Here is a 25596-nt window from a genome sequence, read left to right on the forward strand (position 1 = left end):
TACTAGAATAGTTTCCCTTGTATTGCTCTGTATCATGAAGTATTGTATAACATTAACAAATATGTGTTTTATGTGTGTTTTTGTGTGCATGTATAGGTTGGTATATGTGCTTCTGTATAGTATTAATATATCTGTGTATAAATGTATGTTTATGCATTACGTGTTGTGGTATCTATGATAATATTCATTATGTTTATATTCATGCATCAGGAGAGCTTTATTTTGTACTTTTGTTATATTTATAGAAAAGCTACGTGAGCAATTGGATATAGTTTAACTATAATGGAAATCCTTATTGTATAATATAAAATAGGGGACTGTGGAACGGTCTCTATTGGGTTTTGGACAAGGAATTGGATTTAATAAGTTATACCTCTTCCCACTTCTTTTTCAAATGTGTAAATAACAATAGTGTTGTCTTAGTTGTTGTTGTGTATTTTTTCTTCACTGTTTTGCACTTTGTTTCTTATGGTTGTATATAAGGAAAGAGTTTGTTTCATTTTTATCTGTTCCCAAGGAACTACTTTAACTCAAAAAATATAATTACAAAATAACTGTTTTGGCCAGAAAAGAGTTATCTATAATATAAAAATCTTGAAAACAAGACTTACAGCAGATAATGATTTTAAGTTACAATGGTGCAAAGTAGGATTGGTTACTTTCAGTGATAATATGTACTGTTTACTGTATGTCCATTTGAGCTCTGACTGGTCAGGCTCGCAGATATAAGTAGACAATGACTCTATATAAAGATTGGTAAAATGACTGATCAAATTAGTATTGTTTTAAATTAACCATTGTGAGCTTATAGTAGACAGGCTACTTTATTAAAACATTATTTTTGCTCCATGGAGTTATATTTCATTTCATCTAGTCTCACCCCCTTCTTACTTTTTGAGCAAGTACATTTAAATTTGTTTAATAACAAAATAATCTTATTCTATATAATAAATTAAAAAGTAAACGATTTAATACAAAGCTGTATAATCCTAATTTTAAAAAGTAAGCTTAAACTGAAACCTTTTTGCTGATTTGTGGATATCTTAAGAAACAAAACAAATTTGAAAAAAGGACGGATTCTTGGAGTTTAGGGAAATGTAGTCCCCAAACAATTGATAGACTTGAGAGAAGGTCAGTTAAAAACTACAAATCCCAGCATTAAGCTAGTTTCTTGCGCATGCGTATAACTAGCTGATAGAGAATAATAACAGGGAAGCTTGTTTGGACCGTTTGCGTTGTGCTGCGTTAGTCTTAAAATCTGTCATCATCCATATTTTTACTTTGCTTTACCCAAGTTATTTTATCGAGAGTGTCTGCTTATGTTATCTGTTATTTATATTTTATTAGAATTTCGCATTGGAAGACATCGACAACGTAAAAAAAGTGCGTGGCGTCTACATCGCCGCTATTCTTTTTTTTGGCATTAGCATTAGCAGTGGGGCCCAAAAAAGCTAGTTCCTGAAGATACAATTCTATAAAGGCTTCGTTTTTCGCCAAGCTTATATTTATATTTGGGTAATAATGGCTTGTGGGGCTACTTTGAAACGTACTCTGGATTTTGACCCCCTAATGAGCCAGGCTTCTCCCAAAAGAAGAAGGTGTGCACCGGTCATGTCGCCGGTCTCCTCTCCGCAGAAATATCTGCGTTTGGAACCATCGCCTTTCGGAGAAGTGTCATCTAGACTCACCACAGGTAACAAAACTAGATCAATGTAACTCCAAATTGTTTTTAGGATGTTCAAAGAGTTCATACCTGTATACAGGTCCAAAATTTCCGCATTGACAGTAAAGTGCGCATGGCGTGTACTTCTCAACAATGAATATTGTAATCATTATCTATTCTAAAAGTGTTTTCCAGTCTCTATATACGTGGAATGGTCATGTTTATTATGTAGCGTCGGCATGAAACAGATTACTCCTGTACTAACCCCAGAACATGCTAATCTGAGCTAATTTGTAAAATTACCTGGCCAGATGAGGGATCATCTGACTTGCTTTGACAAACTTTGTCACCTTGCATACACTGCGTTTACATAATGAAATTTCGATGCATACAGTTTTTCAGCATTTAATAACCAGCTTACAACAGTGATCAATAATGTAGGCAGTGAAGGAGAAAAGGAAACCATTTTAAAGTCATGGAGTAAAAGGCATTGATATGGAAAGGTTCAGTGCAGTGCAACATAAATATTCTGCAAAATGCAGTAGAACATTGAGAACATTGATTGGTAGTGCAAATAAGATGATTTCAAATGTATTTATACAAATTACACTGGTTTGTTCAAAACTGCTTCTTCATATATGGACTGATCTGTCTTTTAGAACAAATTCTGCACAACATAAAACAGGAATACAAACGCCTGCAGAAACGGCGACACCTGGACAGCGCTTTCCAGCAGACAGATGGGTGCTGTCCTCTGGATCTGCAAAACATTCAGGCTGGGTCACCTTTGGCTGGGTCTCCTTTACCAGGTAGGTGCTATTGCCGGTTGTAAGGAAGCCATGATTTGTTTTTAAAGTTGTAATCAGCTGTAGACAGTTATTTCTTATCAGAATCAAGTGTATTGCCAAGTAGGTTTGCATTTACAAGGATTTTGACTTGGTATTGATGGTGCCGACAAATTAGATATATACACAAAATACAACATCTATAGCTATATACAATGTAAAACATAGGATATACTATATACAATATATAGTATATAGCTATGTACTATAAAGGTGAGTGTCGGCATGGGTGTTGCGATATATGTTTCACAGTACTTGGATCACAATACAATATTATTACGATAAGGCAATGTCACTATATATTGCAATATTTTTGGCTATCAAAATTTAATGTATATATAAAAGGCACGTGCTGTGTATGTTCATCAGAAGATATTGATGATTTAGTTATTTTGGTATCCATGTTTTTGGGGGTATAAAATTCTATACTAGGAACTGAAAGATAGATGTTATATCAGGCAGCCGAAAATCGTGATACATCGCCAAAACAATTTTTCCCCATGCCCCTAATGTGATATATACACAGTAGGCTGTGCTTGAGTATAAAACAGGAGGTCTTGAGATGCTGGGTTGGTGTTGCTTGTACATCCTGACCAGGGGAGGGAGAGAGGCAGTGTCATGGGGGTCTCTGGGCCTTGCTGATAAAGCTGATAGCGGATGGGAAGAGACTGTTCTTGTGGCTAGAGGTTTTGGTCCTGATGGACCACAGCCTCCTGCCATACGGAAGTTTCTGATATATGGGTGTAGATATGAGAGATCACTTTTAAACAGGGTATGGTATTACTTTAAAATAAAAACAAATGATCATTGATTTGAGATTTTTTTTGCAGAAAAAATAAATAACTTTTCTCTGAATTCTGTAAAACCTCTCGTCTTATATTGGTACAATAACCACAACCGTGCTCCATTTTGGTTTTAAACAGCCCTTAATTTATCGGTGTTTGTGTGACTCTCCCAACAGGTACATCCTCAGGTGGCTCATCTCCCACCAGGAAGGAGCAGCCATTATTTTCCCTTAGACAGGTTGGGATGATCTGTGAGAGACTACTGAAGGAGAAAGAGGACAAAATTCGAGAAGAATACGATGAGATTCTGACAACAAAACTCGCTGGTTAGATCTTTTTATCATTGTTTTATGTCACGTTTTATTTATTTATTTATTTTTTCATCAACATATACATATTTCCCAACTGGGCAACATCAGTAATCTGCGCCTTGTTTCACAGAGCAATATGATGCATTTGTCAAGTTCACACATGACCAGCTGATGCGAAGATTTGGGGAGCAGCCTGCAAGTTGTAAGTATAACATCACTGTCTGCTAAAATCTCTTAGTCACTTCTGCTCAACTTTCCTATAAAGAATTTTGTAGAAATTATGTATAATCTTTTAAGCTGGAGACCAACTTTTTTATTCTAAGGATTTAATGATCATAGCATTTAATTCTTATGAGAAAACTGGTAAGAATGACATAATTTTAAAGCTGCTGTCCATCATTTCAATTGAGTACAGTTACTTAAGGCCGATGTCGGTAGAACACAAAGAAACATGCTCAAATAGGTTATTTTCAAAATGTTCATTGTATAGCTTAGACATGATGTGTTGCTGTATCCTGAAAGTTTATGGGTAATCCGCGTGGCAACAGCTTGGAAGTGTTCATTGTTTATATATAGCACAAACCTTTACACAAAGAGGTGTAGGAAAAAGGTATTCAGCTATGCAACCTTGTTAAATAAAGGAGATTGATGGTAATTTACTCAATTGGCATTTTATTTATATTCGCAAAGATGAAAACAAGATGGTAGTGACACACTTCGATGTTCTGCACTGTTCTGGTTACACAGGATTTCAATAAACACTTTGGGAATCACAGGAAGAGACAAAATAGTTTCTCACAATCCAAAGCATTTGTTGAAATAACCTTGAGTCTTAGGGAGCCTAGGCTATTACCAAAACATCTTAAACTGGAAAACAGCTTCTGAGGTTAGATAATAATAATTAAACATGATTGAATTTCATTGATCTCACATTGGAGAAATTTATTGCCATTGTGCGGCACACGGGGAGCAGTGTGGGGTTATGGGTCTTGTTTAGAGACCTAGAGTGGCAGTCTGTGGTAGCGAGTTTTAAACTCACAACCTCAGGATTCCAAGCTCTATGGCCTAACTACTAGGCTGCCCTTTCTCCCTGCATTCAGACAAGACCTTTGTCTAACAGGTGCTTCCCTAGAACGACTCATTTTTTAGTGCAAGTACATAAGGTCAGCACTCATAACTGACAGGAGAACAAATGTAATTTTTTTGACTACAGTAGCACAAACCTTTACACAAAGAGAGGTTACCTCATGCCTTACTTCACTAGATGGATGAGGATGAAAGTATCCAGATCACAGCAAAATATGAAGTGTCTTTTTTGTTTGATGATCCATGTTAGATTTTTTTTATGTTTTTTTTTTTTTTTTTTTCCAAATAAGGTGGATATACTAAAATACTTAGGAAAGAAATTCAGACCTGTACTGCCGAATAAAATATGTTTTCTAATTATTCTAGGTTATCGTGTCTTAATTATAATTGAAAGCATTTACATTTCTTCAGTATTTTGAAATCATGTCCTTTGCTGTACTGGAGAAAATGGTTTTACTTTAATCGATTTATCAAGAACAAATGTAAGTTATTTTGTTGTTGTTGTCTTTGCTAAGAGTGTTATACTTTACTCTAAAAAAGTTATCAGGTAAGACCATGCAAGGATAAAACCTAATATTTATTTTTTTTCTTACAGATGTCTCTTGAGTTCTGAATTTGGGATATTCCCTTTGCTGCCATCTTCTCCAGGGCCTTGGTGGGTTTGATTAGACTTTTCTCCTTGCTGTGCCATATTGCCTCTCTGTGGACTTGCTGCCTCGGGCATCAGTTATTGGCGTCAACATTTCCTGTTGCTTGTAGGAGTTCGGAGAGTTTTCTGCTGCCAACATTACATGAGACTCTTCCAGTGGCCTCTTTACTGCCATGATCCTTTTGGCTTTGTTCTGATGCCTTTATTAAAGGCTCTCATCACACACTTGGCCTTTTTTACTTTACTATTTTATTCCTTTAGTGATATTTCACCAAGGATGTGAGTTGTGCAGTTTTTATGTCTGTTTTTCTAAAGGGATTGGAGATTAATTAGTTGAAGGAAGACAGCTGTCTGGATTTGAGTATCAACTGTTGTCTTTGCTTTCTTCAACTTTGTATAAACTGTTCTGATTATTACTACTTTTAGATTTTGTACATTTGTACACACTGTATTGCATTAGTTTAATTTGTTTTGCATATTTGGCTTGAATTTTGTTCATTGTATCCCAATGTTATGACTTTGTTTTACTATAAGTTTAAAGGGGCTTTGATTCCAATGATGTAAATAAAGTTTTGTCTGAAACATGTTCTTCCCTCTTTTATTGTACCTTTGCAAAAATGTTTAGTCAGCTTAATTCTTTTAAAAGTAAACTGTCTGTAATTTCATTAAAAATGCTTTAATTTATTTATTTTTTTCTTAAAATTAAAATGGAATACATTAGAAAACCCCTTTATTGTCCCACAATGGGGAAATTCTGGCATTGAAAGTAGCATAGAAAAATGTGTAAGAATAACATAATGGTAAAGAGTTAAAAAAATTAATGAAATGCTGTGCTCTGAAGTGTTTTAACAATATACATACTGTGCACCTTGAGAATAAATAACCAATATGCAGTTATGGATATTTGGAAATGGTAATACCAGAGATGTGCAAAATCATAGCATCTCAATAAGAACTGCAAAATCAGCATGAATGTAACAACTTAGTGAGGTTGACAGTGATTGTTATGAAAGAGGGACTTAATATTTATAAAAAACTAGAATTTAATCTTTGAGGCAATAACTGATGAGGTCCCCGATTAAAGCAACTGGCATATAGGAGAAAAAATAATAGATTTTTACATTGAATTGTCAAAGGTCTTATTTTTAAATCATCTTGCTTGCGGTAGGAGCAGAACATAAAAACGAGCGCACCCTTTCACGCCCCTAAGCGTGTGTTGAAGCGAAGCCTGTGATTGGATGAGCAGAGCGGAAGCAGTGTTAAACAGGAAGTAGTGTAACATTTCCAATGAGGACAGGTCGCGGATTTATTGAACCTATTTTTATCATGACTTAAGATTTTTTTGTTTCTATTGGCACAAATATGGCTTGTTTCTTTAGAAGAAAAATTGCTGCCAAGGTAAACTTGTCAAGAAACGGCTAATGCTAACAAGCTCTGCACTTTGTAAGATTGTGAGGTTAAAAATGGTCAATTTTATTGAATTTTATGCAATGTTCAGCTTGCAGAGGCGCTGCAGCAGTCCGATGATGCCTTTATACCTGTTCTGACTGTTATTCCCGTTCTCAAGAAGCAGTTAAGTTTGTTCACGTCACTCCTGCAGATGTCTCCTGTTTGTCCTTTTACTGCTTAGTTAAAGATCAGGGATTTTTGTTTTGTTTTTTTAGGCAGAGTGCTGACTTTAGGCTGTCGCTTGGAACATTACGGAGCAACGGAATTCTTCCTTCCAGTGGGGAAATCCAGCTGCAGACAGAAAACCTTGTTGCACAGGTCAGATTTATAATGCAAACAGAAGTTGTAAAGGCGTCAGTAAAGCCCAGGTCACATCGATGGCGTATGACTGTTTAATGGGAAATTCAAATTATGCAATTTATTGTTTCTCCCAAGTGTACTTACATAATGGATTGCAAAAATTCATACCCTTTGAACCATTTCCTATTTTATTAGTTTTACCTTAAAACTTCAGCGTATTTTTATATTTGCTTGTAGGTCAAAAGGCAGTTGGAGGTAAGTTTGAAGCAATATAACTAATTTTCCCTTACTATAAACGATAAATGCACTGATGGATGGTACATGGCTTTTTAAGTCAAGGCAAGGCAAATGTATTTGTATAGCACAACTCAGTACAAAGACAATACTAAGTGATTTAAATGATTAAAATATAGGAAAATAAAACAGAATCAAGCAAGTAGGAAAAAAAGTAACTTTAAGTCATACTGGCCACTTAAAGTGCTAAACAGTATGGACAATTGAACTTAAACTCACATAATGATCAGTAGACAACTTGGGGTTAAGTAATATGCTTAGAGGTACATCAACACGTGGAAACAGGAAGCTGGAATCTAACCTACAACCTTCTGATTGTAAGACAGCCTTCCACTGAGTCACAGATGCAGCTAAATAAAGAACAATATGACTATCTGCCTTCGGAAATGATCTGATTTTAAAATAAAAGTCCAAGTTCAATCCATCATCCACGAATGGAAAGATAAAAAAATAGATTAAAAACAAAATATTGAATCTTATTGATCTCACAATGGAGAAATTAACCTCTGCATTTAACCCATCCCTTTTGGTGGAGCAGCGGGCTGCCATTGTGCAGCAACTGGGGGATAAAAGTCTTGCTCTGAGGGCCAGAGGGTTTGAACTCACAACCTTGGGGTTCCAAGCCCTTGTTGCAAATGCGCTTAACTCTGAGTGTTAAGTCATGTTAATGTTTACAGTGTGTAATAATTCACCCTCTGAGCTTAAACTCATTTAGTGAGAAAATTTGTCATAAACTTCACTCTCTATATTTTTAATGCTAGTAAAAACAGAGTTAATTACAGAAATGTTTTAAAATAGGCCATAAGAGTCTATCCTATGGCCTGTATGAAAATATGAGACAGGAAAATGGACACAAAGATGAGGAGAAGACAGACTGACAGACGTAGGACATAAGAACCCCAACACTACTGATTCATGCTACATGAATCTTTTGTTTGTTTGCTTTTGGATCAATTTTTAAACCAAAATATAGCCACAATTTGGTTACCATAAAATCTCAATGAAATGCATAGAAGCTCATGTTTGTACTTTGACAAAATGTAAAAAGATTACATTGTATTAATTGAAACCCTTTTTTAACTGTAAATGTTGAGAGGAGATTTATGTTAAGCGATTTAAAAACTACAGGCATATTATCAAAGACAAACATGGTAATAATCTAAATGAGAGGAATTAACTTTCTTTTTTAAATTATTAAATATGTAAAAGTACAACAAATAAAATTTTTAGATTATCAAACTACTGAGTGTTTTATCTTATTTCTCTATAAAAATCAAATATTTTTTCACTACTCAGGTGAGTGTTGTTTCTTGCAAATGAAATAGAATTTTATTCATATGACTTCAATTGTTTTTTTTTCTTTTTCAGTTAAAACCTGACAGCGTGGTGGAGGATATTACAGTTGGACATGGGCTGATTAACTTTAAAGTAAATCGCAGCCTTCTTGCTGAGGTTAGTTTGCCAAAAACCAGAGAAATATCAACAAAACGTCTTCCCAGCTTCTTTTGTGGTCGTTAAATTTGAGTCTTTTTTTCTTTCAGAAACTCTTGGAGCCATTTGCGGAAGACGAGAGTCATAATTTTGGGTTAAACAGCAAACTTTTGGATACTCTGAAGAGAGGAACCACATTAGTAGAATTTAGGTAGAATTGGCTTTATTAGTATTATAATAAGTTTATAAATATATTGGAAAATTGACTCTAAAAAAGCTATCATTTTATTTTTTTGTAGCTCCCCAAATATTGCTAAAAAGTTTCATGCTGGGCACCTGCGCTCAACAATTATTGGTGAGTTTCAGAAGGGAATCCAGTTTGCATTTTTTATTTTTTTATTTTATAGTATGTTTAGGAGGTACTTGTACTCCTTGAATTTTTTTAATTTTATCAAGTGGAAAGTACAACAGAATATTAGGGCCAGACTAAGGACAATTTTTTTGACAGGCTGTAATATGAGAATAAAGTTATATTAGCAGATATTTATCATAATATTAAGAGATTAAAGTCGTAATATTAAGAGAATAAAGTCGATATTATTTAGTTAGTACTTTTGCGCTGCCATGTCCTGCACTGAAATAAGGACTGTTGAGGATTTTGTGACGTTATACTTTCGTTATACTTTTTTTAAAATAAGGAAATAATAAACCTTTTAGACTTAGACTTTATTGTCATTTTTTATACAGTGTATACTAAACGAAATTTCATTTCATTGAGCTTTTCAACAGTAAATGAGCAGCAGCTTAGCAGTGTAAAAGAACATTTCCAAAGTGCAGTATTGATCAAATATACACTGTGTGGGGAAAACATGGTGGAAAAAGGCATTGGTGTGGAAGGTTTATAGCAGTGCAAAAATAAATAGATATGGTGCAGAATGGAGTACGAAACATTTGAATTGAGTTTTATTTTATCGAGTCACCATGTAGTGCAACTATGATGTTATCAGTCTCGATTTGTGACTTGATATAGAGTTTTTTAGCACTTCAACAGTACGATGGCAGTGGGGAAAAAGCTGTTACAGAACCTGCTGGTCCTGCATAGAATGCTGCAAAGGCTCTTCCCAGAGTGCAGCAGAGAGAACAGTTGACGGGGGGCCTGAGGGGTCGCTGATGATGTTGCTTTAGTCCATTAGTATCAAATTATTAGGCTATTATATTATAAACGGAGCTCAGATTGCTGTTTGATAGAGTGGCTTGTGTCTTCAGATATTGTTTGAATTTTTTGGAAAGACTAGTAATGATCTCTTTATTCAATCATGACTTTACTCTCAAAATACTACACTTTTATTATTGTATTACCAAAATAAGGTTGTAATCTTATGAGTTTATTCTAATTTTTTTTATTATCTTAGTCTGACCCTAATACTCTGTCGTAAAAAAGCAACAACCTTCAGTTGTGATTTTATTTGGTTGACCAGTGGACAGAAAATAAGGCCTGGTCTTCAAAATAATTCACATTTTATAATACAAAAATGTGGCTTTGAATTTTATTTAAGGGTAGCATGCTTTATGCATACATGTCAATGCATAATGCACATATATAAACAATGCTTTACTTAGGTAAAAAAATATAGATGTAAGTTAATAGTTTCGTTGTTAAATGGTTTTAATCTGATCCAACATCTATGTGAAATTCTTTTTCAGGAAACTTCATTGCTAACCTGAAACAATCCCTTGGTAACGATGTCATTCGAATGAACTACCTGGGAGACTGGGGCATGCAGTTTGGTGAGTATGTCGTGCTACAAATGTGTTCTCTGACATGAGTTTAATTACTGAAACCAGGAAACTGGTTTGAATTTGAATCCCAGGTTTGTTGGGAGCTGGGTTCAGCAGGTTTGGATGCACGGAAAAGTTGAAGGAGAATCCATTACAGCATTTGTTTGAGGTGATATTGTTTTCTTCATATTATATTATTTTAAGGTTAGAATATGTGTTTATTTAGCTCAATTGGAAAATGTCCAGGTAATTGTTTGTATTAAGTTTCATATAGATTTTTTTTATTTTTGAAAATGCCTTTTCTTTTGTGCTACAGTAGATTTTATGAGATTATTTGATGCCTTTGTGTTTCAGATTTATGTTCAAACGAACAAAGAAGCAGAGCAGAATGAGGATATAAAACGTGCGGCTAAAGACTTCTTTAGACAGCTGGAGCAGCATGAGAGCCAGGCCATGTCATTATGGCAACAGTTCAGGGAGATCACAGTGAACGAGTATAAGCATATTTACAAGGTCTATTCTCTGAAAAACAAACTTAATTTGAAACAAGAAAACATGCGGTATTTTTATTTATTTATTTATTTATTTATTTTTTTTACAGAGGTTAGGAATCCACTTTGATGTGTACGGAGGGGAGTCCTTTCACCAAGACCAAGCCCAGGAGGTGGTCCAGGAGCTGCAGAGTCTAGGCCTGCTGAAAATCTCAGAGTAAGTTAAAGCTTTCATTGGCAGCTGCTGCACTCGATAAACATTTGTAGGCTGGAAGAAAGTCATTAGATTAAGGATTTATTTATGTCCTTCGTAGTCCACTTTGTCCTCTACCTTGCTGTTTGTGTTTTAACAGCTCACAATTGTACAGACACAAATGCTTTGGTCCAAATTGGTCCAGCGGAAAAAAACTTCAAAATGCTTTGAATAAGATTTCTCTAAAGGTTTAACAATTGATTTGTGAGTTAAAGCTTAAGGATCCAATCTTTAATTTAGCTATCATTATTTTAACTTTTCATCACCTGGAAAAGACTTAAAATGTGTAACTAGTTGTAGTTGTCAATCACTATATAAAGCGGGGGCTGTACAGTGGGTTTTATAGTGAACTCAGTTAAACGCTCGAAAGATGATCATTACTTTTCGCTCCACGTTTGACACGTAATTCCTCCTCCCCGCATGGTTTCTGCCCCATCTTTGTTATTTAACGCTGCAATCTCAAAATGTTTTGCAAAGAGAGATCTCACAGCTTTGGATCTTTGCATCCCCCACCTCTATTTGAAATATGAATTTGTTTGAGGCACAGATATGCTGCTGTCAGCCCCTTGTGGTCACATATATTATTGCGCCTAAGAGCAACAACATGATGGTTACCAGCTGGGAAGGTCATTTCAGGGCAACACAGAAACCCACAGGCCAAACAACCGCATGGAAACACCCATCCATTGCAGCAATTTAGAGAAGTTAATTAACCTAAAATATATATATATATTTTTTTTAAACAATGTTTTGCTGGTAGGATTTTAAATGTTAGATGCTGATTTTGTAGTTTGTTTGTTTTTTTCTTATGTGTTTTACTTTTGAAAAAGGGTCCTGGAATTTCTTCTAAAAAAAAAGACAGGAGGCTGAAAAAGCAGAAAAAATTATCAGCAAGTCTGACTTTATCCTGTTGAAGGGATTCCTCAAACTACCTGTAAACCAATGCTACACCTTTCATTTCTGAGGCTGTTAGGATGCTGAAAATGAATAAATATATCCATCTACCATATTTTTTCATGAGACAAACAAACTTGTTATATTTATGTTATTTCTTCTTTGATTTTATTTTTGATATGTCATTTTCTGTATTTATATTGTGTTGGCAGCAAGGGGACCGGAGTGGTTGATCTCTCCCCAAATGGAGACATGAGCAACATCTGTACATTACTCCGCAGTGATGGAACGACCCTCTACATCACCAGGTTAGTGCAAGTAAATCCGCTTCAGGAACAGCACTGAAGGTGTTTAATTCAATGTTCAACATGTTATTTTATTGGCAGCACTGAAATGTTCTCTCCGACAGGGACATTGCTGCGGCTATCAGCAGGAAGGAGAAGTACAGCTTCGATGAGATGATTTATGTGGTAAAAGCTGAAATAAATAAATTAATTTTCTTGTCTTTTAAAGTTGCATTGTCTTGATTAATTCTATAATTGTGGCATAGTAGGACGTATAATGAATCAGTTTCCATAGGATTATATGAACCTTTTCCGGGCATTGTACCTTAAAATTACATAGAGGTCTCTAATTGTCAGGGTTCACACATGGTCATGTTTTCTATAGAACAAAAATCAAGTAATCCTTAATAAATTGCATTAATAGGTTTATTGGTTTATTTTTAAATTAGATTTCCATTTCAAATTGATTCAAACATTTTTCTCATCTGAACTTTGATTTTTAGGCTTTCTGGCTGATGTTCTCACACCCATAGAAAAATACAAAAAGTCCTGAACTTTTAACTTCACATCGTGTTAAAACTGGACCTATGGAACCTAAACAGAATTTAACAAAAATTATAAACGATGCATTTTACAAAAGAAAGGTTAAAATGTGCTTTTAATTATTCATATTGTTGTTAGATTAACTTGTGCTTTATTAATGTACAAAAAGACTAAGCAGCTTTATGTAAACATGCTGTACTAAAAGGTTCAGAATGGCAGAAAAACTGCAGTAAAGAGATTTGAAATGAAAAGTATAGGAACCCTGAGTTTTGTGACCAATATTTGAATCAGTATTATTACCCAATAGGAATCTGGAAAAACCTGATTTTCAGTTGTGTGCAAACATCTCATTAACTTCAGCTGCTTTAGTTCATTTCTGCTTGTCTTTTTCAGACGGACAAAAGTCAGGAGAATCACTTCAACCAGTTATTCCAGATACTTCTGAAAATGGGAAATTCTTGGTCTAACAGGTGACAGAAGTAATTAACTTTGTGCCTCAGCTTGACTTTAACGTAGCATTTAACAAGGAAGTCAGAAAGGGTGAAAGAAAACCGCAGATCAGAATGTTCTAACCTGTAAATCACAGCTTACAAAAGAAATGTGCTTATTCTCTTGCAGGCATCCTAATGTTTTATTAGGGCTTGCATAAAATATAGTTTGTGCCAGTAAGATAATCATTTAGAAATACTTAATTCATTAAATAAAAAATAAAAAAAATAAATACTTCATTCCCATCATCCATAACTGGTTTCAGAAACCACTGTGTTTTTTGTTTTTATTAATTTCTGTATTGTTTACTATCTAACAATTAATTATAGTTCAGTTTCTGTCCATAAAGCACATTTTATTAAGCTGTATTTTTTTCCACTCAAACTAGTTTATGTTTATGATTTATTTGCAGTTGTTTCAAATCGTTTGCCCTTTATTTAACTCTCATCTTGTCCCTTTTTATTTTTCTGTTAGATCTGGATCGGAGATACGAGTATTCGCTGAGCAACTAAAAATAATTTTACTTTTTCCTTTTGTTTGTCATATTCATGCTGATCACAGATCACCTATGAGAAAAAAAACAAAAAAACAGTGGAGCATTTAGGCCAGTTAAAATTTTGGTTTTTATCTGCTTTACAATATTATCTCTAAAGTTGTAATGCTTAAGTCTTATGCTACAATGTTTTTTTTTATTACTTTGCTTAACTCTAAATTTCAAAAGTGAACCAGCAATAATTCTGGAAGTGCACTCTGGTCACATAAAAGTATGTTTATGAGGCATAGAAAACAAGAAAAACAGCAATGATTGATCTGTGTGGGCGTATAAAACAACAGTGAACAACAGACTATTGAAAGCAGATGTCCCTGTCCCGCAGCACCACAGAAGAAAAATATATCTGTGCTAGATTTTTAATTTACTCCCATGTTATAGATTCTATCACTCTCTGCTTTGACAAATCTCAAAGGGATTTATTCATACAGTCCTATCCCTACTCCAAATTGTGTTGTTACTTTTAATATTTTAATGTCTGTAAAATATAATAGTCACTGTTAAAATGCAGACTCATTTATATAACTGTTATGTTTGTATAAAGTAAAATGTGTTTTATTTAAAGTCTCTGTTATGTAAGAATTCTGATTTCTGTTACCAGGTGTCGACATGTCTCCTTTGGCTTGGTGAAGGGCATGAAGACCAGGACGGGTGAAGTGGTGTTTCTGGAGGATGTGCTGGACGAAGCTCAGGCCAGGATGCTCCACAACATGAACCAGTCCAACAGTAAACTTCTGTATATGTTTAGTAATTTCTCAAAGACTGAATGCATTATTTCTTTCAACGCAGAGCAGGCTAATTCACTGAACATACTTGTTAGTCAGGTTTATCTCGACAGTTGCACCAGAAATTCCTTTATTAGAATTTCTGTGGTAATATTGAGTGGGGGAGTGGCGGCCTAGTGGTTAGGGCATAGGGCTTTGAATCCTGAGATTGTGAGTTCGATCCCCCACTCCAAAGACCCCTAACCTCACACTGCTCCCCGGGCGCCTCACAATGGCAGCCCACTGCTCCCCAAGGGGATGGGTTAAATGCAGAGAAGTAATTTCCCTCTGGGATTATTAGAGTATATAAAATCAAATCAAAAAATATATAAAAAGTCTGAATACTTTTACCAGTTTTATCCTGCCTATGTCTTTTTAATGGAATATCTGTATAACTAAACTGAGAAACTAACTTAATGTAGTTAGAGATACTGTAGAACAGTGGTAACAGCAAAGCTCAATCTTTCCACAGCAACCAAAGAACTGGAAAACCCAGAAGAAGTAGCTGAGAAAGTGGGAATGAGTGCATTAATAGTTCAGGTGAAGCATCACTACACATCTTTACAAAATCCCAACAGTTGTTCTGTGTGTTGATAGTAAACATTTTCTTTTTGTTTGATCAGGACTTTAAAGGTCCTCTTCAGTCTGATTATAAGTTTGACTGGGATCGGATGCTGCAGGCTCAGGGGGACACAGGCGTCTTCCTTCAATACACACATGCCCGACTCTGCAGGTAAGCATGAGTGGTTTTATTTTAGATATTACAAGCAGTATGCCTATAACTTACAGCTAAAGAAGACTTAAAGATGTATTTGTAAATCTATGACCAAAGGCATCTCATGCAGAAATGTTATGGCTACATAATTATGGGCAAGACCGTGTTAACTTATATAACTTTCATTTGGAGAATAAGTTGCTAACGAATCTGACTACATCAAAGCTTAACTGAAACTTTAAAACTGGATTTGGGGCAGAGATTCATAGAACTGAATTTTTCTGCCATCTGCTCCACTTTAGATGCTACCCTAGATGTTTCCCTAAGCTAGTACATGGCAAGTCATCTGTTCTACAACAGGAAGTCTGGGTTCGTATCCCAGCTGTGGGGAATGAGCTGCCAGTGTGGGTCCTTAGGCAAGACCCTTCACTCCAATATTGCTTTGGAGAGTGGTGGGATGAGGTTCTGAGTTCGGACCGCCTCTCTGGGTCCCTAAACAAAGACCCCACACAGCTCCCCGGGCGCCGCACAGTGGCAGCTCACTGCTCCCCTAGGGGATGTAATGACAATAAAACGCTTGGAGAAAAAGAGACTTTTGAGCTTTAGGAAAGCGCAGATTACATGTTCCAGCAGGATTTAAAACACATCAACTGCTAAATCTACCCATACCCTGAATGTGACCATGATATTAGTGTGCTGGTTTTAGTTGTCTGGGTCTGAAACCCTTAGAAACACTGTGGGGTATGATTGAGAGAGAGTGTAGAGGAAACATTCTAAATTATTCAGATCAAGGGCGCTTATTAAATCAGCCTGGGCTCTCTTAACATATCAGCAGTACCACAGACTGATCACCTCAATATGACCTTGATGCAGTTGTGTATCAAAAAATTCCCCCAAACCTACTACACAGTGCATATAAATTATAGTACATTTACCTACTTTTAGCAGGCAAACATCTTTAGGTTATTTTTATTTTCTAAATCTCATATATAATAATCGTATTACTTAAAATAATCATCAAATTAGAGGAAATAGGTGCTTCAAAGTACTCTCCCTCTGGGATTATTAAAGTATGTCTGATCCTAATATTTACTTGTGTGCAACTCTTAGGAAAACGAGACTAACAGGAAGTACAGAACATGTCAATCACACAGAAACTCATGTTTTGGCAGTTTAATACAAAGGAATGAAGGTGTGGAGACAAATACATTCAACCCTTCCTGCCTTAGTGACCAGACGGGTATAACCGTCCTGCAGCACCTCCTTCGGTAAGCAACCAACCTTCCTCTGATGTCAGAGCAAAACGCTGGATTTCAGTCTGCAAGTTAAACATTAATATTTGTTTGTAGTTATGACGAAGTTTTGTATCAGTCGCATCAGGACTTGCAACCCAAACACCTCGTCAACTTTTTACTGAAGCTCAGGTAAGGAACAGGATGTTTGTTTTGTAAGGGGGTTAGCCCTGATAAGGTTCACCAGTGTCTGTAGAGATGTCTCTTCATCCTTAATTTTAATGCTGTGCTTTACAGCCACTTCATCGCTTCAGCTCACAGAGAACTGCCAGTCAAAGGAAGCCCTCCGCATGTTGCACAGGTTAAATATAACTCTTATTTATGCTAAAGTTTAACTCTTTAGCCATGTCTGAAGTCACAAAATATATTTTAATTAAGATAATCAAATGATATATGTTTTTGCTTTTTCATTACACAGGCAAGGTTACGACTGTTCAAAGGTGCACGCTCGGTTCTGGCCAGCGGGATGAGAATACTGGGCATCACACCAGTTCAAAAAATGTAAACTTAAAGTTTAAAGTGCTTTTTCAGGAGTTTATGTACCCCCTTTGATATCCACTGTGAATACAAGGTCCTTTATTTTCCAAATAAAATGACCTTCCTTGTTGATTGTGAAGGTTAAATGAAACTCATTCCATTGTCTTTGAGTTTTAATTAGTTTCAAAATAACATCCAAAACACAATAAAAAGTATACAAAAGACACTGAAGAGGTTTAATAAAAATAAGCATGCACTGGTCTGTTTTTATCTGTGCACCTACAGGCTTGGCCATTTGGACCTCTGATATTCTGCACTATTAACATAAAGTATTTATTACGTGAAGTGGTTTTATTTATGTGCCACATATGCAGATGTTCTACTTTACTGTAGATGAATTTATGATCCAACAAACCCACCTCCTCAGATTGACAAACTTTAGGAAACTACAGAGATGTACCCACCCCCACGTTCTTGTTCAATGAAATTCCCAAAACACAAAAAGATTTTCTTCGATCACCTTAAAAAAAAAAAAAAAAAATTACTTTTAAATTAAAGTTTCTCCATCTATTATATGTGCATGAAGGGAGAACCTTCATCTTTGTCATTAAGCAAATAAAATCCGGGACCCAGTTCAGTGTTGATGTGAAAAACGACTCTTGGGTCACCTTACGAAGTCCTGCAGCTCCACAGAAAACAGACCTCCACCTTCTGACAGAGAGTCCTTAGTTGCGAGTTAGTGGCTCACACGTTGATCAGCTTCTGTTTTAACTCTGAGTCCACCTCTTTCTCCGAGCGGGACACTTTGGATGTGTCCTGCTTTGGAAGTCCATACAGGTAAATGGAAACACACACCAGCATTGCCCCTGAAGCAAATGTGAATGCTGCAAAGAAAAAAAGAAAAGTTTACAAAAACACAGCTTAAAGAAAACTTTTACCATGTGTTTATAATCATAGTTCTCAATATTTAATTTAGTAATAACCAACACTTTCTAAAATAATTACACCAGCTGGCCAGAGACCTAAGTCTGGTTTTAACCAGACTGCTTTAGACTGAGGGACCCAGAGTTTAGAATATCTCTAATTTCAAACAAGAAAGAATATCTATCAACAGACTCAGAATTCAAAAGCGGGATCGAAATTTAACAGTGAACTAGAAAGTGCTGTTCTAATTTTGCATTTGCATCTTTCAGAACCTTGTGGTGTGTGTTTTTTTTTTTTTTTTACATAGTATACTGCATGACATCTACTGAAACGTACTTATCTGCAGTCCAAACAACATGACTGATGCAACTGTTGAGAGAACTATGGCTGCTGCTGCAGAAAAGCCCTTCATGATGTTGTCTGTGTATTTCACCACTATGGACGTATAAAGACCACCAACACTGGCCAGAACTGCAAAAACACAAAAGTGTCAAATAAATTTACAATTTTAACAAGAAATTATTATTAGGTTCTGCAGTACTTACATACAACAAAGCACACCGATGGGGTGTAACCATAGAAGAAGCCCTTCTCCAAGACCTTTTCTCCATCGTTCATGTAGACACCAATCAGGGTGACGAGAATGCCAGAGAGGTACATCTGAATGTTTCTGACCCACAGAGATGTATCTGAGCTCTTCAGCACTTTCTCAAAGTACACGCCTCGATTAAAAAAAAATAAGACAAAAGTAACCTGTGAGTAGACGACTAAAACAATACAAACATGTATAATAAAGTCATAAAGAAAGCAGCCCCTTTCAAAGGATCTCGCTCACAACCTTACCTGCAAATCCAGAGCAGAGAACGGCGACAGCAATGGCCATGAACCCAACAAAAGGATTTTGTTCAATCTGCAGTGGGAAAAGAAAAACAGGTAAGCATGGCCTGATCAGAACGAGTAAAACCTCACTACTAGCAACCGTACCTGAACTTTGGTAGCCTCTGCAGGCTTCCACTGGACGAGCGTTACGCCACCACAGAGCATGAAAACGGAGAACCACTGCAGCCGATTGAGAGAGCGGTTCAGCATGAGGACAGTGCATAAGGCAGTGCATGGAATCTTCAGCTGGTAGGTCACCTACACAGAAAAGCACAAAATAGATCTAATGAAGGATACATCTAAAGCAAGTTTTAACTTTAATATACTGGATATATAGAAATTATTTATAGCAGTAAACTAAACTGATAAGCAGTTCTAGACCAGTGGTTCTCAACCCTGGTCCACAACTACCAATGCCCTGCCCGTTTTAGATTTGCCAAAGCAGCCACACACCTGACTCATTTACAAAAACAAATATCAGGCTTGATAACTGCTGAGGATGTTGTGCAATCATTTAAATCCAGTGTGCTGCAACAGAAGCTGCATTTCCATTACAAGAGGGTGCAAAACCATGTTAATATTATGTTGAATTAGAAAAGGCAAAGTTTTGCAATTGTGGGATTTCCAATAAAAAAATAATATAATTTAAATAACACATGAATACATTTGTTTACCAATGAGTTTAAAAACAACATGGCAGCAGCGATATTCAGCAACAGCTCTAGTTGGTGCCAACATAACTACTATAACTATTGCCATTCTTCTTCTTCTTCATCTTGTGTGAGGTGATAAAAGTGTTTCCACTGCAGTTTTGTGAATTATAAGGATTTCAATAAAACCGAAACAACCTCTCAAAGAATAAACTAGGGCTAAAACAATTTATCTGATTTATCAGGATTAATTGATTATTAAAATAATAGTCAACTTATTTAGTAATCAATTAATCATTAACTGGAGTTTAGAGACTTTAAAAACTCAATTTAGCTGACAAAGCAACCCACTTAGAGCAGTTATTATATCAAAATTGTAAAGAAAATATGTAAATATTTTGCATTTAAGATAAAAATAATGTTTTTCGTCTGCCAATCTGCTCTATCCAGAACTCCTCAAGTAGAAAATTTTTATTTTCACCTGGTCTAATTTCATAAAAAATCTTTAAGAAAGCTTTGGCTATCTGATTATTATTCAATTCATCGAAAGAATAATCAACTGATTAATCAATTTGCAAAATAATCGTTAATTGCAACCCTAGGTTGTTGTTTTTTTATCGAAACTGCAGTGCTTTCATTTAGCAAATTTATTTTTGTAATTGCAATTTGCGCAATTTGATGTTTATTGGAAACAAACCTGTAGATACATCTAAAACATGCAGGGCAGTGATGCTTAAAGGAGGTTTGAGAACTATTGTTCTAGAGATTAGAGGATGTTGGACATTTAAACCACACGACCACTCTAGTGTTTTATTCTTAGAAAATTACTTGTCTTTACAGAAGCCGGGAGCAGTCACACACAAATGTTTTTTTTTTTTTTTTATTGTTTTCTCGAGATAATGACAGCCATTTCATTATCAATGTTAAGCTATTAATTGTTTTTCGGGAGGAAGAGATACTTATCTGGTTATCACGAGAATTTTTTTTTTTTTTCTCATAATGACATTATTATCCTAAATCAAATGTGGAAGCAAATCCCCTAACCAACAACCTTGTCTCATTACCTAAAAGTTGGACTATTCATAGAATTACACATGACTTAGACTTATAAATCCTCTCCTGCTGTTGTGGTATTGAAGGGTGAAGGGCTAATCAGTTTAACTCACATAAATCATCTCGTGGTTTATTTTCTCGCGATCAATTCTTCCTTTACCACGAGGAAACGGCTCTCATTATCTTTAAATAATGACATTAACTTGTTATCTTGAGAAAACCATCGTAAAAAAGCAAGGGAGGGACACAACCGCTCTCGGCTCCTGTACGTCTTGCTTCCATTGAAACCATTATTTTTTTCTGGGTTTAGACCAAAATCTCTCTCAGTGTGTCTAAAATCTCTTTTCACCTCCTGTAGTTTAATACCAGTGTCACCTTTCTGTTTTAGATGCGACACGTATTGAACATTAATCAATCTGAGGTTAACAGTTTCTAATTGGAAATAAACAGCAACAACGTGGACATTAAAATCTGAAGTTTACCTTTCTGATATTTTAAGCTGTAGGAAGCCACAGGTTTATAATAATTTCTCTAAACCAAGTCTATGTGTATTATCCTCTAAAGCGTTTTTGTCCCCCTTTTGACAATATTTAACAGAGCACAGTTTTATGGAAATTCATGAATAACAGAAAAAAAAAAGAACACAATTTCCTACCTGATAAACTGCTGCATCAAGGTTGCTGAGTGCAACAAAGGCCATGTTGTTCTGAACGGCATACACTATCGAGGGCACGCTCAGTTTAAGCAGTTCTTTTGGGCTGTAAAAAATGTGCTCCACTATGGCGTTCTTGAGCCGTAAAGGGTTACTTGTTTCTCTGGAGACATTAAAAGACAAGGGAAACAATGAGACTGATGAGGAAAATACACGTACATCTAAAAGTTGATTAAAACTTGCTGTTAAAGTATGCAGTAACAGACATGTGGTGAGCAATGCATGAAGAGAACATTGTAATAAAAAAAAACATGCCAGAACCAGTTCAGCAGCTCTCAGTTTTTCAGGTTTTGGAGAACTTCTAAAGGCTGAAAAAAATGTTCTTTGTTTCAATAGTCTTCAATCTTTGTTTCAATCTCTCGAGGTATAAAATGTATGAAAACCAAAAGATAAAATGTAAATAGGGCGTAAAGCAGAATAGATATTTTGTTTATGTATAAATATGTCAAATATTTGCTTACATATTGACCTGCATCTCCTTTACCTGACAAGTTTAGTCACAATGTGGGTTTCTGTAAATTTCATCATAATTTGAATTTGAGCTCAGTTGCATAAAATAAATATGTGAAAGATGATGAATTAAATATTAATTTCAATTTTTTCTTTACTTTTTTTTTTTCTAACACTCCAAGACAGTTGGTTGAAAGAAAGCCTTCATACTTGTCCCATCTATACAATCGGGGAAAACTTATCTGTCTGGAACAGGTTTGTTCACAAAAAACAGGCTTTGTACAGCAGCCATTAGGCAAAAGCCAAGTTACACCCTGGAGTTGCTGCCCAACAATAATAGGGCAACATAGAGACGCACAGAAATGACAGCCAAATATGCACAAACTTATGACAGAGGGCAACTGAGAGAGACTCATCCTCGGCTACATGTTTGGACAGTGGGGAGTGGCTGAAATATCAAGGGTTGAACCCATACAATCGCCTGAAGACACACACACACACACTGCAGAAAGAGCCTACAGTGGGATTCAAACCTCAGACCTCCTTGCTGCTGGGCAATAGTGCTTCCAACTGCATCACCATTTCAACACCTTTTTTTGTTTTTTAACAGGTGGAAAACTTAACATGAGAAATGCTTTAACAGAATTAAATACAAAATACCTTCAAGTCCTTAATAAAATTTTTTTTTAAAGTCTGCAAGGTCCAAACTAAACAAGTAGAACAAAAGATTTTCCGAGTGTTAATATAACCTTAGTGAGGTCAGGGTGTTTGGCAAAGAAAGGACAAAGTTATCAGCCTATAGATGCGTCACAAATGCCTTGCAGCTGCAGTTACAACTATAGGTTCTTCAACCTTTACAATGGAGTAGTATCTAAATTGGGGCCAGGTCTTTAATAGCAGGATTCATTTAATTGATTGGTCATTAAATTTTATTACTGTAACTTTTGACAGTAAGACGAATTTGCTGACAAACGTAATCAGACCAAACTTCTATAAGGGAAGTGATCTAAAATGTCCTGATAGATGGCTGCATTTACCTTTAAATTGATAAAACACTGTGGACAGGCATCAAAATGACACATCATCCAAAGTTGTCAGTGACTTTAAAAATTGGTCCATGCAGCTTGGGTTCCATGCCTCTCCAATCTTCTTCCAATCATTCCTATAAGGCAATAGTTTATGCCTGTCTGTTCTAACACAAGTTTTTTTCTTCCACTTAACTTTCTCTCAATATACATGAATACAGAAATATAAACACCTGGCTTAACCTTTCTTTGTGGAAGGCAAGTTCCCCAATGACTGTCGGCAAAATAATTGATTTCATTATTTTTAAGTGTTTCAAATTGAAATAGTCAGACAATAAATTCCAGCTTAACGTGAGCTGCCCTTCCCATCTAAACAACCAGCAATAAACGCTTCAAATAACTGGCACTGTAAGTAGGAGGTCTGTGTAAAACAAGATACATTCTTTACCGAGTTATGTAAATAATTGATCTTTTCCATGACATTACAAATTTTGTTTAAACAAAAATAACTTTGATGGTGAATGGCAACCTAGTGGTTAGGGCGGGGGTTGGCAAGCTGCGGCTCTTTAGCGTCCCCCTTGCGGCTCCCTGGAGCTTTTTTAAAAATTTATAAAATCTTTTTTGTTTGTTTGTTTTCATATGGTGTTCAGGAGGCAAAAAAAAAAAAAAAGAATTATGTCTTCCAATGCTGTAAACTTTTGTATAATAAATACATTTAAATGATAATTTGCGTCATAGCCATAGAGATCAGTGGTCATAACATGCAACCAGCGCAGCGCGGTGCCAGGGAAACAAAGCTGCAGGTGTGTCTCGGTCCATGGATCCCAAAGGGAAAAAAGGAAGATAGCTGATGATAAAAGAGGATTCAAATAATGGACCGAATCATTTGCTTTCATTATTGATGTGGAAGGATTGCCCGCATTTTTGCTTTGTAATGAGAGGTTGTCAAAAAATAAAAAGAGAAAATTTGGAAAGGCAAGCTAAATATGCAGCCGTCCACCAAGCTGGGAGGGAGAGAAAAAGTGTGATTGCAGAACTGGATAAATTAGAGGAGCGCAAATATAGATTTAAGAAGTGAACTGCATATTCAAACTCCACTACTGCTGCTAGTTTGGTTGCAAGGATGGAAAACCATCCACAGATCCAACAGTTAGCGCTCTGATGCAGGGATGTGAACTTTCTTCCATTTTTTTTACCCAAATCCTAAAAGCATAAATATCACCAATGAACACTGATGACGGAGGATGTGGGATTTCAGGGTTAGAGAGCTCTGTTCTGATGAATGTAATTCCTGCTTGGTTCCTCATGGCTCAATTAACTCCTCCCAACAGAAACACGTCCACAATAGAAAGATTCCTTTATCGTGTTTCGATCATTTCATCAATGCAACAACAAAAAGACAGATTTGTTTTTTTGGTCCAATATGGCTCTTTGAGCAGTTTGGGTTACGACCCCTGGGTTACGGCATAGGGCTTGGAATCCTGTGGTTGTGAGTTCGTAACCCACTCCCACAGGCTGCCACTCTGGCTCTCTGACCATGACCCTTAACCCCACACTGCTCCCTGGGCGCCGCACAATGGCAGCCCATTGCTCCCCAAAGGGGTGGGGTTAAATCAGATGTACATTTTTCCAATGTGAGATCAATAAAGTTTAATTATTATTTTATTTTATTGTGCAGAAGTGAACTAAATGGTCCCAGCACTTACTTCGCTAGCATTACGAGGCTCAGTATTAATTTAATGACCTCAGTGATGCAGACCGCTGTTGTAGAGAAGTACAGGTCCCCTGATGAGATGGTCCGAGTGTACCTTAATGCCACAGTGTAGGTGGCTGCCACTAGTGTCATCACCGAAAGGCAGTACACCTTGAACACCACGCTCACGTTTTCTGGAGAGAAAGGGTTTAACATTTAGTTATATACAATTTAGGCATTGTGAAAAGTACGGTTTGGTTTAGAGGGCAAACGTCTGAATTTAGTGCAGCAGCTTTAACATAACTTTATTATAACTGAACTTCAGCTAAAACCCCTCACGCGACCTAGCATTAGCTCGTCGGGCTGACGTTAGATAACTAGAGAAGGAAAAAGAAGGGGAATGACTTACCTACGGCCATTTTCGTACAGCTTTGTCTCCGTCCGAGAAGAAAGGAAGTCAGTTACCCTCTTATTGTTACATGCCATGTATATTTATCAGAGAAGCTATCCAGACACATAGGTTGAAAGCTGCCAAACCAGCACTACAACAAAAAATTCTTCCTCCCGGTTTCCTCCTACATTTCCCAGAATGCAGCGCAACTACAAAGGTGCGTTTGCATTCGACACCAGGATATCCTGAAAACGTTGTCTGCTCAAAAGTGAAAAATGTAAAGAATCACAGGGATTACGTATTAAAATCAACATGTGACGTGGTAACTGTGTAATCCTCTTCCGTACTAATCCTCTTCCGTAGTGCAAACATATTTTTCTTTTATGATCAGAATTTTTTTTTCCATTAGTAAAGCAACCATTTAATATTCGTACAAGAGAAGAAAGTCTGTTTTCACAAAAGCATTCTCTCTTGA

At 36.1% G+C, this 25596-nt stretch overlaps 3 protein-coding genes across 3 annotated transcripts; 2 read left to right on the forward strand and 1 right to left on the reverse strand.

Moving 5' to 3' along the window:
* Positions 1-1197: 1197 nt before the first annotated feature.
* On the forward strand, positions 1198-5921 carry LOC107105158 (akirin-2-like). Its single transcript, XM_015405278.1, has 5 exons — positions 1198-1693; positions 2323-2472; positions 3470-3619; positions 3735-3806; positions 5286-5921. Exons 1-5 carry the CDS (start codon positions 1522-1524, stop codon positions 5294-5296), a joined length of 555 nt encoding a protein of 184 aa, XP_015260764.1. The 5' UTR covers positions 1198-1521; the 3' UTR covers positions 5297-5921.
* A 675-nt stretch (positions 5922-6596) lies between these two features.
* Positions 6597-17503, forward strand: rars2 (arginyl-tRNA synthetase 2, mitochondrial). The gene is made up of 20 exons (XM_015369352.1): positions 6597-6737; positions 6838-6911; positions 7004-7106; positions 8751-8834; positions 8924-9024; positions 9113-9168; positions 10518-10601; positions 10685-10761; positions 10947-11105; positions 11194-11300; positions 12443-12538; positions 12640-12700; positions 13451-13527; positions 14698-14822; positions 15333-15400; positions 15484-15593; positions 16748-16843; positions 16925-16999; positions 17105-17168; positions 17286-17503. Exons 1-20 carry the CDS (start codon positions 6702-6704, stop codon positions 17370-17372), a joined length of 1740 nt encoding a protein of 579 aa, XP_015224838.1. The 5' UTR covers positions 6597-6701; the 3' UTR covers positions 17373-17503.
* A 1-nt stretch (position 17504) lies between these two features.
* On the reverse strand, positions 17505-25337 carry slc35a1 (solute carrier family 35 (CMP-sialic acid transporter), member A1). The gene is made up of 8 exons (XM_015369357.1): positions 25140-25337; positions 24744-24924; positions 21506-21665; positions 19253-19405; positions 19112-19178; positions 18814-18990; positions 18605-18739; positions 17505-18228 (listed from the first exon to the last, which is right to left on the reverse strand). Exons 1-8 carry the CDS (start codon positions 25147-25149, stop codon positions 18089-18091), a joined length of 1023 nt encoding a protein of 340 aa, XP_015224843.1. The 5' UTR covers positions 25150-25337; the 3' UTR covers positions 17505-18088.
* Between the last annotated feature and the right edge of the window lie 259 nt (positions 25338-25596).

Source organism: Cyprinodon variegatus, unplaced genomic scaffold (genome assembly GCF_000732505.1).
Source record: "Cyprinodon variegatus isolate N-32 unplaced genomic scaffold, C_variegatus-1.0 Scaffold37, whole genome shotgun sequence".
NCBI lineage: Eukaryota > Metazoa > Chordata > Actinopteri > Cyprinodontiformes > Cyprinodontidae > Cyprinodon > Cyprinodon variegatus.

Bases quoted from the DNA above. Each gene is read 5' to 3' on its own strand.
- slc35a1 (XM_015369357.1), bottom strand. The intron at 19,406-21,505 runs GTAGGAAATTGT...TTTTCTGTGTAG, and splicing joins TTGATGCAGCAGTTTATCAG to GTGACCTACCAGCTGAAGAT. The intron at 18,229-18,604 runs GTACGTTTCAGT...TTTTCTTTGCAG, and splicing joins GTTGTTTGGACTGCAGATAA to CATTCACATTTGCTTCAGGG.
- rars2 (XM_015369352.1), top strand. From the start codon at position 6,702: ATGGCTTGTTTCTTTAGAAGAAAAATTGCTGCCAAG. The intron at 6,912-7,003 runs GTTAAGTTTGTT...TTGTTTTTTTAG, and splicing joins ATTCCCGTTCTCAAGAAGCA to GCAGAGTGCTGACTTTAGGC. The intron at 8,835-8,923 runs GTTAGTTTGCCA...TTTTTCTTTCAG, and splicing joins ATCGCAGCCTTCTTGCTGAG to AAACTCTTGGAGCCATTTGC.
- LOC107105158 (XM_015405278.1), top strand. From the start codon at position 1,522: ATGGCTTGTGGGGCTACTTTGAAACGTACTCTGGATTTTGACCCCCTA. The intron at 2,473-3,469 runs GTAGGTGCTATT...CTCTCCCAACAG, and splicing joins GGCTGGGTCTCCTTTACCAG to GTACATCCTCAGGTGGCTCA. The intron at 3,620-3,734 runs GTTAGATCTTTT...CTTGTTTCACAG, and splicing joins TCTGACAACAAAACTCGCTG to AGCAATATGATGCATTTGTC.